The sequence below is a fragment of the Aphelocoma coerulescens genome, assembly GCF_041296385.1.
Source record: "Aphelocoma coerulescens isolate FSJ_1873_10779 chromosome Z unlocalized genomic scaffold, UR_Acoe_1.0 ChrZ, whole genome shotgun sequence".
Classification (NCBI taxonomy): Eukaryota; Metazoa; Chordata; class Aves; order Passeriformes; family Corvidae; genus Aphelocoma; species Aphelocoma coerulescens.
In genome coordinates this window covers 65,134,892-65,151,128 of record NW_027184085.1, presented here as the reverse complement: position 1 = coordinate 65,151,128, position 16,237 = coordinate 65,134,892, and the positions used below count along the sequence as shown (strand labels likewise).

General features: G+C 37.1%; 1 protein-coding gene across 1 annotated transcript in view; it reads left to right on the top strand.

The window, feature by feature from the left end:
* The window catches only part of ADGRV1 (adhesion G protein-coupled receptor V1), a 264,867-nt gene that overhangs the window by 85,837 nt on the left and 162,793 nt on the right, over positions 1-16,237 (top strand). The window contains exons 53-68 of the mRNA XM_069001528.1: positions 301-505; positions 1,476-1,622; positions 3,881-4,136; positions 6,698-6,906; positions 7,268-7,441; positions 7,851-8,033; positions 8,761-8,940; positions 10,221-10,385; positions 11,680-11,797; positions 12,084-12,207; positions 13,357-13,495; positions 13,634-13,819; positions 14,084-14,316; positions 14,813-14,961; positions 15,055-15,256; positions 15,763-15,979. Coding sequence (XP_068857629.1) covers positions 301-505; positions 1,476-1,622; positions 3,881-4,136; positions 6,698-6,906; positions 7,268-7,441; positions 7,851-8,033; positions 8,761-8,940; positions 10,221-10,385; positions 11,680-11,797; positions 12,084-12,207; positions 13,357-13,495; positions 13,634-13,819; positions 14,084-14,316; positions 14,813-14,961; positions 15,055-15,256; positions 15,763-15,979 — 2,887 coding nt within the window. The remainder of the gene's footprint in view (positions 1-300; positions 506-1,475; positions 1,623-3,880; positions 4,137-6,697; positions 6,907-7,267; positions 7,442-7,850; positions 8,034-8,760; positions 8,941-10,220; positions 10,386-11,679; positions 11,798-12,083; positions 12,208-13,356; positions 13,496-13,633; positions 13,820-14,083; positions 14,317-14,812; positions 14,962-15,054; positions 15,257-15,762; positions 15,980-16,237) is intronic.

Genomic DNA, 16,237 nt, shown 5'->3' with positions numbered 1-16,237 from the left:
TTCTCACAACTTGCTTTAAAATATGGAATAAAAGGACTTGCAGTTAGACTTGATATTGAAGATTTTATTTAGGATAAATTAAATTACATTAATAAGAAGGATCATTTACTCTATGTTCTATTGTAACTAGGAAAAAAACGAAACGCAGCACTAACTCCACAACCTTTAAACCTCCTTATGCAGGAATGTAAACAACAATTTCAGCATCAAAAATGCTCATTAAGTTTTCAGTACTGCTTTCAAAGTTCATTAATCATATCCTCAGTTTATAATTACTTGATGTGTCTGTTTGTATGCTAGTTCAGGTGAATTGATATTTGAGCCTGGGGACATGGAAGCTGTGATAGCAGTCAATATCCTGGATGACATCATCCCAGAAGAGGAAGAATGTTTTAAAGTGTGGCTGAAAAACCCTAAAGGAGGTGCAGAGATTGGTGTTCACAGTTTTGTTAACATAATTATTCCTTCCAACGACAATGCCTATGGAGTCATTGCATTTGCTCAGGTAAAATTTATAAGGTAAATCATTAAAATATGTATATATAATTTCTGAATAACAGAACACAAACCTACTAAAACAGCATGTTACAGGATTCTTTCTCTAAAGTCTTGTATCAATCTGAGACAGAAGGTCTTTGATTTCCATTTAGCATTGTTACCTGGTTATACAGATGACAGGCAATAGAAACTCAGTTCCAGTCTGTTCCTATAGTGGCATTTTTATAATCCCCTTACGTTTAGAGTAACCCATTATTTTGTCAGTTTAATTTTGCAGCAGTCTAAAAATTCAGTTTTCAGACGGCATGTATGATATCATCATAATCTCTACAAACTGGTTAATCAAGGGAATTCAGTAAAGATTCTATTCCTCTAAAATAGATACTAATTGAGTTATGCCACATGATGAGCCCATCTGCCTGAACAAAATAATAACTTTGGAGAAAATGTCAGACTGAAGGCATTATTTGGGGTGGCTGATTCTTAAATAATCAAATATTGTAGAAGTTATCTAAACAGATATATGTACTAAATGCATAGTGAAGATACAAAACACAGAAGAATCATTACTGAAATTAAACATTGCATCTGGACTTGTGTGAGGAGGATGAATAATAGTAAAGTAACAGCAGTAAAAATATGTCTGTCTTGAAAGTCTACATGTTCATTACCACCTTCACATGATTTGACATAAAACACTGTACTAAAAAAAGCTAACAAAAATAATTGATTTTTTTTGCTTTAGGATAAAGAGGTCTGACATTTCAAATTCCTATGTTTATGAAATTTGAGCCTGTTGAGTACCTCTGCCTATTAAGATTCATAAATTTAATCAGTAGACTTGCATTTAGCTGCTTAAAAGTAGATTAATTTATTGATGTCCAATGTCTCTGGCCCCCTTTGAATTCTCTGTTCCCTAAAGAAAATTTTGTTTCTAAGAAAATAATGCTTTGGTTCTGCTGCTGTATGTTTTTCAGAGTTCTTTATTTAAGCAAGTTGAAGAAATGGAACAGGACAGCTTGATCACCCTGAATATTGAACGTTTAATAGGAACATATGGACGAGTTACAGTAGAATGGATCGCTAATGGGAGCATAAGTGATATATTTCCAACTTCAGGAATGGTATTTAATAATATCACTGTTATTGGGGAAGCACTTACTGTGTTGTCTCAGCCAATAAGTAGAGATGTACTGAGTGAGAAGGACAGTACATACTAGATTGCCCCACTTTTCCATTAATTCCTGCTTCCTTGTCCTTTCCTGTGATTCTGGCGGTTTGCATTTCTGGCTGGCACATAATATTGCAATATCACTCTAACACTTCTAGAACCTGATATTGCAATGCTGTCCAGGCACTGGAATTGTGTATCTGTAGTATCCTGTTCCCATCTTCTTTTCTTCTGCTGTGAGATTCAGCTACTATGTCAAACTATTTGCATAGGTGGGAAGCTGGAAGTCTTTGCTCTTTGTACTGACCTTGTCAATACAATGGAGAACTTAAATGGCCCTGCAGAACATGGCAAGTCCCAGTTTTCTGTGTTTCTGAGATTTTTGGATTCCCAGCCATGTAAACCCCGTGTTTCCTGCCAGCCAAAGCTCTTCATATGCCTTAGAACCAGCAGGAGCCAGTTTCTGTAAATTAAAACTCCACCTTGTGGCCATCTGTAGCAGACACAAAGCCTGAAAAAAAAATAAAGAGAAAAATAAATGGGTGGGAAATTAAGGATGCCAAAACAATCAAACTGAAATTGTTAGAGTACTCCTTGAACATTCCAGCTAAATCCTACACGATTTCACTGCATAGGTTTGCAGGCAATAGTTAGAAAGGTATAATGTTCAGTGGAAATTTTTGTTTATCCTATACAGTATGTGTAGTCCAAGTGTTTATAGACACATCTTCCTTGTTGAGAAAGACCTAATCAAGTGGCGGACCCTTTGAATTTAAAAATAAGAATGTAGATAGACAAAGCATGTATCAGTCATTTTATCTGAAGAAGAAACATAAAAAGTTCACATAGCAATGATTTTAATAGATATTATATGTTCATCCTTCTTTTGATATGTATATGTGTGGTGTGTTGACCTTGGCTGTCTAACAAACCCTCACATAGTTCTCTCTTAACTCCCCCATCTCAGCAGGATGAGGAGAAAATAAGGTGAAAAAGCTTGAGATAAAGGCTATTTAATAGGAAAAGCAAAAGCCATTGTCTACCTGAATTTCTCCAAGGTTTTTGATACAGCTTGCCATAGCCACCTTCTAAATAAACTTATGTGTTATTGCTGCCCCCAGGGAGTGATGGTAAATAGCTCCTTTTTGAACTGACAACCTGTCACAAGTGTGGTCCCTCAGGGATCAATATTGGGCCCAACAGTGTTTAATATCTCCATAAGTGATGTGGGTGATGAGATCAGGTATACTTTGATAAAGTTTGACAATGATACCAAACTAAGTGAGGGAGTTGACACTTTGGAGAGCTACCCAGCAGGAGGACCTGGGTAGGCTGGAAGATCCATCAGGAACAAATGTTATACTATGGAAAATATAATCCAGGAGTGCACCACCCACTGGGATCTACCCTGACTGGGGATTAGCTCTGGAGAATGGGACCTGGCAATCCTGCTGGTCGATAAACTCATTATAAGTGAACACTGAGGCAATCCACCAGGATGTTTCTGGGTTGCATCAAGGCCACCCCCAGCAGTGATGCAGCAGTCATTAGCCCACTCTACTGAGCACTGTTTGGGCTATCCCTGGAATTCTGTGTTCTGTGTTCACTTTTGGTCCCCTCTATGGAAAATAGGACAGGCTGGTGAGGGTCCAGAGCTGGCCACAAGCATGGTCAGAGGACTGGGAAGACTGTCATATGAGGAAAGGCTGAGAGAACTGTTGAGCCTTGAGAGAAGAAGGTTATGGGTAGACCTTATGTTCAGACCATGTTTCAGTATTTAAAAGGTGGCTACAAAGGAGGAGACTTACTTTTTACGAAGTGTCACATTGAAAAGACAAGGGATAAGGGATGCAAGTTACTCCTGGGGAGATTCTCATTGGACATAAGAGGAAAATTTTTCACCATGAGAACAATCATCCATTGGAATAAACCTCCCATGGAAGTTGTGGACTCCCAAAAGCTGACACTTTTAAGATTGAACTGCACAAGATGCTGAGCCATCTTGTTTAGACTGTGGTGCTGCCAAGAATGATTGTGCCAGATGATCCTTGAAGTCCCTTCCAACCTTGTATTCTGTGATTCTGTAAGACATGTATGTATGTATATATATGCATTTTATAACTGATAGAGTTTACAGAATAAAGCTGTAAGTGTAATGACACTGAGAAGAAATTTGACTTTTTTCCCCCCCCCTTCCCTCTAAAACTTTAGATTACATTTTCAGAAGGTCAGGCCCTGTCCACAATCACCCTGACAATTCTCGCGGACAGTGTTGCAGAACTTTCAGAGGCAGTGGAAGTCACACTCACCCGTGTTACCACTGTGGGTGTTCAAGATACCACAAAAGGAGCTGTCATTGATCCTGAAAGGGCAAGAGCTGTACTTAGCATTTTACCCAGTGACTCTCCACATGGTGTGATTGAGTGGCATATGGAGTCTCTCTTTGTTAAAATCACAGAACCAGAAGGTAAGTCTGTTTCTTGATTCTTGGGAAAGAATGTATGTTTTTTCAAAGTCAGCATTGTTGTAGTTATAACACTTGTTATATATATCATCTATGTCTATATCTACCTATCTATCTATCTCCCTTAAAATATGTAACTATGCTGGTTTAGTACACACATTTTATGCTTGCATATACTCCAGCCATTCTTGTTTAAGAGGTAAGTTGCAAATCACTAATGCATAAAATAATTCTGTTTATATAAAAGGCAGAAGTTGCCCATTTAATGGGATTGCTATATTTAAAATATAATTTAAAATAATTTACATAGAAAGACTTTCCTCTTGAAATGGCTCAAAAAGGGAAGCTTTTTGCTCAGAGGTCTAGGGGAACGAAGGAAGCAGAGCAGGAGTGAATCCCACTTCAAGAAAAAGGTGGTGTTTTTCTGCTTAGAGCTGCATGTTTGATTTGTTTTTCCTTCAAGGCACAAGTTGAAAAGGATCTCCCAGGGAGTTGGCCAGAGGAGAATTGCCATGATGCTCAGGCTTCTTCCCTCTCTCCTGGCTCAGGGAGCTAGCTGGCATTCTTTGGTGCTCTTCCCGCAGCTATCTGATGGGCTAGTCATACGTTAAGAGCTCAATTAGAATTTTCCAATTATTTAATATTCTGTCCATATTAACAAATTACATATACAAAAAATGCTTTTTCCATCAGAATATACTATCACCGGTAAAACATTCTAACCAGTTCTATTTTCAGGTGCATTGACATTGCCCTTTTTTTAGCCCCTGGAAGTAATGTAAAGGGATTCTGTTGGTTTCTTACACAAACACACACATTATAAACATTTATACTTTGAAGTTAGGATCCAAGGAAGGTTCCTAGCTCCCCCTGGTTGCACAGGTTTTTTTCCAATCTTTATGTGTTGTATTTTAATGAATTATACACAAGATACTATCTGTGAAATAATATCTAGTTACAGTAACTGGTTTGAAGTACAAACCTGTTACATTTTATCTGTTTCTATTTCGCCAGTCATAAATGCAGCACTTTCAGCCAGATTATGTGTTCCACCATTTATTGGATAAAATTACAAACCTGCCTTCCCAAAAGGTTGCTGAGTCTGACTGATACAAGTCTATTTAACTTCTTCATTATTTGATTTAAGAAAATGTGATGTTTACAGCCAGAATGACTGCTCTCAATGCCACTTTCTGTGTTAGAATCAATAGTGATGGCCTAGACATGAAAGGCCAGGCAAAGTATTGAAATGGAAGTTTTGAAGGATAACCAAATAAAAACAGAAGTGTTGAAGTAATAATTTGTGTAACACACATATCAAACTGTAGATATTCCGTATTTTATTCTTCTTCTAGATCCAGTTTTTAAATGCACAGTACCTCTAGATGTAGGTACTGTTTTGTGTGTTTACAGCACTTGTGTGTGCTCATCTGCTTGAGCCCGGGTATTATCCAAGTACTGTTGTGTTGCCGGGCGGAATTGAAGTGGGGTCTAGCAAGCAGCTCCAGTAGTTAGGTGAGCTGAAAATCAAGCAGGGCAAGGGTTAAAAGGGGGTTCCATAGGGCTCCATCCTAGTCCCAGTTCTCTTCAACATCTTCATGAATGACTTGGATGCAGGACTCTTAGGAATATGAAGTTTGCTGGCAACATTAAATTGGGAGGAGCTGTTGACTCCGTTGAGGGCAGAGAGGCCCTGAAGAGAGACCTCAACAAATTAGAGAGACTTTGGCAAATCAGAGCACTGGGCAATCACCAACTGCATGAAGTTCAACAAGGGAAAGTGCCGATTCTGCACTTGGGATGGGGCAACCCTGGATGTATGGACAGATTTGGGAATGAGAGGCCAGAAGGCAGTGCCATGGAAAGGGACCAGGGGTTCCTGGTTGATGGCAAGTTGAATATGAGTCAGCAGTGCCCTGGCAGCCAGGAGGGCCAAGCATGTCCTGGGGGGCATCAGGGACAGCATCGCCAGCTGGGCAAGGGAGGGGACTGTCCCCTCTGTTCTGCACTGGGGTGGCCTCACTTCGAGTGCTGGGGGCAGTTTTGGTCACTGCAATATAAGGAAGACATTAAACTATTAGATGGCATGCAAGGGAGAGCCATGAGGATGGTGAAGACTTAGAGGTAAAGCCGTATGTGGAATGGCTGAGGTCACTTGGTCTGTTCAGCCTGAAGAACAGAAGACTGAGGGGAGACCGCATTGCCATCTACAACTTCCTTGCAGACAGTGGTCGCTGCACTCTCTGGTGCCCAGTGACAGAACTCTAGTAAATTGCATGAAGCTGAGTTCAGGCAGTTTAGGTTGGATATGAGGAAAAGGTTTTTTACCCAGATTGTGGCTGAGCACCAGAACAGGGTCCCCAGGGAAATGTCCACAGTACCAAGCCTATCTGAGTTCAAGAAGTGTTTGGACAATTCTCTCAGGCCCATGGTGTGATTCTTGGAGTATCTTGTGCAGGGCCAGGAGCTGGACTCCAATGATGTTGATGGGTCCCTTCCAATTCAGCATATTCTATGATTGCAAAACAATCACGTCTTGCATTTTTTTCCTCTCCTTACTATAGGGCAGCAGAATTCAACTACTGTTACCCTACAAATTGTTCGAGAACAAGGATTTGTTGGGGATCTTGCAGTTCAGTTGAGCACTGCACCGAACTTTGAACTCCCGCCCTCCAACCGAGCAACAGAGAATGAGGATTATATACTGGAAGAGAAAACAGTCATTATGGCAGAGAATGCAACAACAATTTCTGTCACAGTCACTATTTTGCCTGTGAGTAGCCTAACAACTTCTTTAGCTATTAATATCTTTTGAAGAAAGGGAAATGGTACTTTATAGTAGTAGTATGACTTAATATTCTAGAAGGAGCTGTGCTGAAACTCTTGCAGTGACCTCTTTCAAAAAATCTTGAGCACTCATCACTCAGAATGAGACAAATTCTTTGTTTTATTATAGTCCCAAAACAGTCTTTTTCATCTTTCATATGATATGAAGCAAGGGATTGGTTATATGGTCCCAAATGCTGAGAAGTTTTGAACAGTAAACAACCTTCAAGTAGTCATCTTCCTGCACGTATTATAAATTTACAATGTTTCATTAAAAAATAAAAAGACATTTAAAAATTTTTTTTCAGGACAATGTTCCAGAATTACAGGAAGGATTTATAATCAATATTACTGATGTGCAGCTGATCACTTCTTCCTCTGGAGGTCAGCCAAGTGTGAAGAGGCTTGGATTAGAAATAGCTGAAATAACAATTGAAGAAAATGATGATGCCAGAGGAATATTTAATTTTAATGTTACAAAGGTAAATAAGTCTGAATGAAAAATATGTGAAGTGGCATTCCAGCAAGACAGGCTGATTTCTCAGATGAATTCTGAAAATGTTCTGATAGGCTTTGTGATACTAAATTGTTCTGGATAAAATGGCCAGATACCTGACAAACAATTCTTTCTTAAGAGGTTCATCACAAATAATACACAAAATTTATTAGGGAGCTGGCAGTGCTGAAACCAGTGTCATAAAATGAGATCTCAGGAGGTCATCTAATCCAGATTTTTGCTCAGAGCAAGGTCAATGCAAAATCCACTGATTTGTTTTACAAATAGTTATGTATTTCTTCATTTATTTTTAACTGCAAGTCAACTTGGAAAAAAAAAAAGAGAAAAAGAAAAAGTTTGTTGAGACACTCAGCAGCTTCTTTTTGAATGTACAGGATATCACTGGAGCTGTTTCTGGTTATGAGGTACCACCACCACAGAATGTACTGAAACTCCCAGTTGTTCGACAGGGTGGGAGATTTGGGTCAGCAACTCTGTACTGGGAAGCCATTCATTCAACTGCCAGCTTTGAAGACTTCACACCATCATTTGGAAACCTTACATTTGCAGATGGGCAGGTACGCACTTGTTGACTTGACTTTGGGTAACCAGCTTAAGATTTTTGTGTGTTTTCCTTTAGCAGAATTTCCACTGAAAACATATTATTTATGGCCTTATGTATGTGAATGATGCTCCCAACTTCAGTTCTTAAACATGGAATACCAGGATATTCATAAGCGTTGACCAAATAGGCTTGTGTGTCTTTGATACTTCGGCAAGTGAGAACATAACTTCTAACAATAAACCCTGTTAACAATGAAAATTTGTAGCATAATCCATCTTCACTATAAATTCTCAGGATAAGCTTAACATGTTTTCCTAGCTGTGTGTTACACATAGTTTTAAATTTCATGCTGCACCTGAGAATACTTAATGTACACAAGGGATTTTGATTGTAAGTGGCTATAACCGGTCTTTGGCAAAAGGAAGGATATACATAGTGTGTAGAATGTTGTCTGAATATTTACAATATTGTCAACCTTCACTTTCTATTGAGTACCAAAGCAAAGCAGTCTGCTGGTTTTACCAAATAAGATTTACACTGATGGACTTAAAAACCACTATTGAAATCATGTCTTCTTATTATAAATATGCAAGTATAAGAAGAAAAATGAATAAGTGAACAATGTCTATCTATTACTAGATACAACTCGCCTATTTTAAATTTAATTTTTTTCAAACAATTCACAGAATATTATAAATGAAACTTTGTTGTTTTTTTTTTTCTTTTTAACATTTCTTCAGGCTACAGGAGAAATAGAAATTACAATCATAGATGACAATGAAGTTGAATTCCTTGAGATATTCAAAATTGCCCTGGTGAGGGTAACAGGTGGTGCAAGACTTGGGAATGACACCTTGGTAACTGTTGCTATTCCACCAAATGATTCCCCTGTTGGGGTATTCAGGTTTGAAGAAAAGAAAGTGAGTTTGATTTAGGTTGCACTCTTTTCTGATAAAGTTGGATAGGGGGTTTGTGTCGCTAGCACATAGCTGATTTTTGTAGGCTTTCTCTGCAGTGGAAAACATGATTTCATTGGAAGGATATTAGTGCGTGTTGTCATCTAGCTGTGTAAGATGGTAGTAACAGTGAAAGTGCTGCTGCGTAAATACAGATTTCTGCATGACTGAATCAATTTATTTCACCATACTAGCAATATGGACAATAAACATACTACATCCTAGGTAGTATTTTTTTGCGGTTTGTATAATAATCTGCATTACTGAAAGTAAAATTTGGAAAGAAATTATAAAACATATCTCATCTTAGTTCTTGCAGTACTTCTGCTCTCCATTTTGCTGGTGCCGAGACTGCTGGTGACACCATCTGTAATTGCTTTGAATCATAGAGCATAGAGAAATCACTTGAGTGACTAAGCCTTGCTATCAGAATTCAACACACTCCTTACACCTGTTACCTTCTGTTCTGATTTGGCCAAATTTAGAAATATATCCTCTGAGAGAAGGCACAACCACCCCTCCCCCACCAGGTTTCCTCGAAGGAAAGTGAAGGAGATAAAACTGTTTATTTAACAAACACATGGGAAAGGAAAATAATGCTAAAAAAATAAAATCTCTTGCTGTGGAGAAAAAACCTGGGAAAGTGTTAGAGTCCTCCCTTTGGTCTCCTCGGCGCTGGGGCTTGGCCCAGGGCCAGGCCCTCTGTGCTTGGTGGAAAGTCCTCCCGATGTGTTCTGATGTTAAAGCAATCAAGCAGTCCAGTAGAAAAGGGAGAAAATCCGAAATTCCAGGGAAGGAAAAATTCAACTCTCAGTCTCTCTCTGGAGAAAAAGCAGCTGAACCACTGGCCAAAAAAACTGTCCTAGGAGCAGCAAGCCGGGTGCTTCCTCCCTCCCTTGCCGCAGCTGGGAAACAAATTGTTATCTGTGTGTGACCTTGAACAAGCTGCCAACTGCTTTGAAAAAGTTTTGCTCAGTTTTTTTCCTTCCCCCTCTCAGGCTCAGTTTAGAGGCCTAGAAATGACAGAAATAAATTTCTGGGCATAGGCAGAGATATGGGATGCACATCATAAGGTCACCCCAAGACACCTTCCTGTTCATTTTCACTCCTATTGTTCAGCACTGTCATTGATTATATTTTTTGTTGTTTATCTCAAACATGTATCCATGTCTTTTGACATTATCGATACAGCTTTTGACTTTTCAAGCAGCCTTTCCCACATTCTCTTTCTTTTTGTCCATCAGGTAACAGTGAAGGAACCTCAGACACTTGATGACTCTGCTGCAGTTGTTTTGCTCAATGTAAGTCGAAGTCAGGGAGGACAAGGAGCAGTTAAAGTGTTATGGATTCTCGAGGAAGCAGCCAGATATGATCTGACCCCTCTAAATGGTACCCTTCATTTCAATGAGGTATTTCAGACATTGCAATAACTTATTTACTATTAGATTTATAAATACTTTCTTCTACTTGTGTGTGTTTGTATGGTTTTTGTTATCTGTTATAGAAGTAGGGGGTTACTAAGTATTATACACTAGAAAAGGTCAGTTTGAACTGGTGGGATTAGAACTATTCAGGCTTTTTTCAAGCTGTAAAGGAAAGCTGGCATGCTCTTTTAGTTCAGCATAATGTAATCATCCAGAAGGTAGCTCTTCAAATCTCTTTTGTTTTTACAATTAAGAAAGAGGAATTGAAATCTACTGAATGTGAATAATGGTTACAGAAACACTTATTCTGCTACAGTATCAGTCACCTTAAAAAGAAAATTTATATTGAAAAGGTGAGAAAGATAAATAAATGCTCAAAATCTGCAGATTTAAAAAAAAACAAAACACCTTAATAACTTTCAAACTGGACAGTGTTATTTGATTTCATTATATTTCATATAATTATAAATATAATTCGTTATATTTCAAGTTAAATCTCTGAAATCAGAGTCAAAATATTGGATACCAGTACTATGTTAATATTGATCTTTTACAGTCTACTCAAAATATTTAATGAAAAAAAGTATTTTAACAAAGCATAATCTATTTTGTCTCAATACACGCTTGTTCATCATTAAATAAATATGCATGCTGGTTTTTTTATTTTGAATCAGCTGGAAAATAGATTTTTTTTTTTTTTCTGGTAAGACCATCAGTATTTGGCAAAGTTTAGTTATACTTTACTGGTTGGCTTTGACATTTTGTCCTGAACTTTCATACATGCTTAAGTATAAGCATACAACTATATATGCATGGTACACTAAATTTATACAATGTTGCCACTTCCCACTGACAAAAATATGGATTAGGCAGAAATGCGACTGATATATCTAATCTCAATAATATGTTAATCCTTAGAATATGTGTGTACTATTGAATATGCCTTTCCTGATGGAAAAGATATTGTATAGAAAGTTTCCTCTAAGTTGAAAACATCTATGTGAATAAAATTTCAAAGGAGTTTCAGTTGTTATTGAGTTGAAAATAGTGAGGGTATTTTTAGGGTGACACACAATGTTTGAGAGACAATTTTTACTGTTTATTAATCTGTGAGAAAAAATTTTAGCCAGATCAGAAATTTGATATTTTAAAAATACTAGAGAATATGTCAAGCATACTTAACATTTGATATGTTAAAAAAAATACTGTTTTTAATACAGTATTTTGTTTAATTTCATTTAATATATATCCATATCTTTCTGGTCTTTACGTGATGCAGACTGAGTCCCAGAAGCTGATTGTTTTACACGTGATACAAGATGGTCTGCTGGAGGGGAATGAAACATTTACCATTCACCTAGTCTCTACTGGTGATGCAGAGATATCCCCTGTAAATGGTAAAGAGTTAATTCAGTATCTTCTGGTTTTAGATATTCCATATGACAACTATTCTAAGTCTGTTCATATTATTTAGTCTGCAGTGCTTAAGTATTTTGTGTGCAGCTAGTTGGTCACAATTTTGAATGTCAGTCTTTTGCCCTAAGTCCCTTGTCTGAAGAAGTCATAGAGAGTTCCACAGGCCCTCTGTGAAGGTGATACTTAACCACTCATGTCACAAAATTTACCAAAGGTAGCTCATTGCTTAATTTTCATTTACCATGAGAAGCATTATTCTCTTCATAGGTGTTGCAACCATCATTATTATGGGAGATGAAGGAGCTTCTGGGGTGGTTGGGATTGCCCATTCATCCAAGCATGTTTTGATTGGAGAACCTTCAGGAAATTATAATGGAACTGCTCTTATTAGGTGAGTACATCTCTCATTTTTCAAAGAAAGGACAACAGCCCAGATTCAAAAGTTACAAGACTTCACATTTGGCAAGAACTTACTGAGTACTGCATTTTATCATCATTTCTATAAGCAGAACTATTTAAAAAAATTAGATGATTGGTTTTAAAGAAGGGCAGAATATACCACATGTATGTCATTTCAGTATTACTGGGGAGGTCCAAAGATTCCTCTGTTTATTCAAGTTATTTACATCATTGATGCACCAAAGGAAAGAGGATCTTAATCAAAGGAAAGGGGTAAGGAAATGTGACATTTGAAGGTGCTTTGTGCTTTCCAGAATTTGATTCAAGATTTGTGCCTGAATAGTATTTCAGCAAATTGCTATATTCTAGCATAAACAATACGGGAATTTTTGGTGGAAACAAGATGCCATTGTTTTATTCAGTCAACTGAAAACAGAATGAAGAGTTTTAGATTCTTAGAAGAATCTTCTAAGAGCATTGGAAAAAAATATTATGACACTTTCCTTTGGTAAACCAGCAAATATAAGCAAAAGAACAGCTTCTGGTACTGGCCCAAGAAGCCCAAAAGACAAAATGATGCTTTGTGCAAGAAGTAGCTTTAGATCACGTTATGTGTAGAATGTGCCGACAAATCTTTATGGTGACTTATTTCACCAAGCCTGATGTTATTAGTAGGGTTTTAGATAAGAAGCAGACAGAACATATCTCAGAAAATTTCAAAGAGGTATTCTAGTATCCTTCTGCCTTACAGACCAAATTGCCCCTGGCATTACCCTGATGTCCAATTTCCCTTCTGTTTTGCATCTCTATCACTGGAAAAGTGGAATAGAAGCAAGAGAAATCAGTTTTCAGATCCCGTCTTTGAGCTATACATGGAAAGAAACTTGAAAGACCTCTTGGCAAAAATACAGCTTGAGATGCCTCCCAACACAGAGAAATAAAAGAGAACTTCAGAGATGTTCTGAAAATGCCTGAAAAGGGAATTCTCTTGTTCTTAATAGTGATTAAGTACATTAAAATTCAAACTTTCATAGTGCTGATAGCATTTCTTCCATGCACAACAGTATGATATACTATCTCTGTATTGGATATTAAATGCCAAAGGTAAAAATAAAATCTGTGTTTGTGTCCTTACCTGCAGCCTGGTACGTGGCCCAGGGATTTTTGGGGAGATCATAATCTATTGGAATATAACACCTCCTCATCAGACAGAATTTACTAAGGTATCGGGAACTTTGACCATGCGAGATAGGCAGTCTGCAGCAGTTGTTCTAATACAGGTATATAAGAGATCTGACACCAGTAGCTATTTCAACTACTTTCTTTTATTTTCTTAGGATCTTGGTTAGAAATTAGTTATACCTCTCTCCCTGGAAATTGTTTAAATCCTTCTAGCTGTTGTTGGTTCTTTTCCCTAGGCTGTAGATGACAACCATCCCGAGGAGAAGCATTACTACCAGTTTCAACTAACCGGAATCAGTGATGGAGGACTCATAAATGAATCTAGCAGCACAGCAAATATTACCATGGCCGCCAGTGATTATCCATATGGAGAGTTTGCATTTGCTCGTGAACTATTGCAAACAACAGAAGATGAAATATGGGTATTGGATTAAAATTCTTTCTTATGTAAAATTACTGACAGATATCAACATTGTTGCTAGAATTATGCTCAACTTTAGAAAGAAAAGAAATCAGTCTCTAAAATGGCTGAGGCTATCTGTTAAATTATGTGTACTCTGTACTTCATAAATCAAATTATTGTTACCTGACAGAACCATTGAAAATGTGCCTTTAGAACATCTCCTAAAGACAACTGTAACAGAAAACAAAGCCATTTTTAAAAGAAAATATTCTCTTTCCCTCAGGTTAACATCACTGTTGTGCGTTTCAGTGGATCCTATGGCAGAGTGCGTCTTTGGTTTCAGATAATAAATGGGACTGCGGAGGAAGGAATGGATTTTACTCCCACAGTAAGGGAAATGGTGTTTGAACCAGAGGAGGAAAGTAAAATTATATTGATTGAAATTCATGATGATGACTTTCCTGAAGGTCCTGAATACTTTTCATTGATGATTACTGAAGTGGAACTCCAAGGAAGGTAAAGTTAAAATTCCCAATTGTTTTGTTTCAAGCAGAAGAACAAACTATATTTGGATTCTGATATACCTGCATAAAGTCACTGCTAGACATTTCATCTGTTTTACTGTAAAATTTTGTAAGACAGTAACTGTAATCATAATAGAAAATGGATGTATGAGAAACCCAATCATTTTAACCTTAGTATAAAGATGTTGCTGATTAAGTTTTATTAAAGTTTAAAATCCATACATTAGATACAAGTTTCCAAGTTGCAAGAAATTTCTATAAAAAGATGAAATGAGAAAGACAAAATGAAAGATACACATTTCTATGTATAAACTATTATTTTTGCAAACATAATAATATGAAAAAATGTGACAAAAGTCTTCAGTAATAACTATCAGAAAATAAACATATTTGCAGTAATTGACAAATTGTTACACACATATCTTTATGCTTTCACAAGAAGTTTAAAATGTATTTTTATGTTTTGGTCTTTTTTATGTTCTTGCAAGTGGATTTGATTTTACTGTAAGAGAGAATGGTCTACAGGTGGATCAACCTCCAATAATAGGAAATATCTCCACAGTATGGGTCACTATTGGAAAAAATGACAATGCTGAAGGTGTCATAGAATTTGATCCAGAGTATATCCTTCTAGAGGGTAAGTTTACCTGGAATTCTCACTGTGGTTTAGAAGATAAGGCTGTGGCATAAATTTTGAAATAACATAACTTTTTCTCAATTATTTTTATAGTGGAAGAGGATGCTGGATTAATCATGATTCCTGTTTTGAGAAAGCGTGGAACTTATGGCAATGTCACAGCTGATTTTCTTTCTCGAAGTATTTCTGCACTTCCTGATGGTGTTGACTATGTCATCCATAATCATTCTGTCATTTTTTGTCATGGACAGAACCAGTCCTTTATTTATATCTCTATTATAGATGATGAAGAAAGGTAATGAAATTTTCAGATATTTATTCACCAATTTACTTCTAATAAGGTCTTTTTTAGCATGCACTAAAAAATCTACACATGAGTGTCTATAGAGCTGGAATATAGAAACAAATTTCTGCAGTGCTAAAAAATCACCTAAATATATCACCTAAAGGGGGAAAAAGAAGCTGTTATATTAGAGTGTCATAGTTCCTGTTAAATAATATGCAACTGAATACAGTTTTTAATTACATTATAAGAAATATTGGTGACAATAGTCCTGCTATGAATAAAATATTTTTCTGTATTTTTGTTTAACTTAACACTAGTAAAAAATGGAACATTATTTTTATTTCAGATATCACCATTCTATGAAAATAGAAGGAATCTTGTACATTGCACCTATGGAAATGATTTCTTGAGTCCTTTAAACAGATCCAGTTGGATGCATGATTGAACAACTAAGTACAGTTCTATTTTTTTTTCCTCTCAGATATCTCAGAATGTCTTTTTCTTTTTCTGGGCAGTGAATTTGCAGAGCAATTTGAAATCCAGCTGACAGGAGCAACTGGTGGAGCAGTCCTGGGGCTCCACCTGGCGAGCCAGGTCACCATTGCAAAAAGTGACTCTCCCCAGGGCATGGTCCGATTTCTCAACCAAAGCCAAATTATTCTTCCCAATCCTGATGCAACCACAACAGTGTCCCTGGTGCTGGAAAGGACTGGGCGGTTGGTGGAAGCACAGGTGGGTCTTGCCTGTCAGAGACTGAAAGTTTGCCAGTGACTATGTCAAAAAGCTCCTGCATTTTGCTTCGAGAGCTTTCTTAGTGACTGATTTCTAATAGGATAATTACAGTTTTTTATTAAACATTAATTACATATAGTTGCAGTATAACAGAAAATGTTGTTACCTGTTCAAACTCCTCTTTCTCCTCCTGCTTGCCTTCTTTTATTATGGTATTGTGTACATTGTTCTGAACTAGCTCCTAATCCCACCAAAATT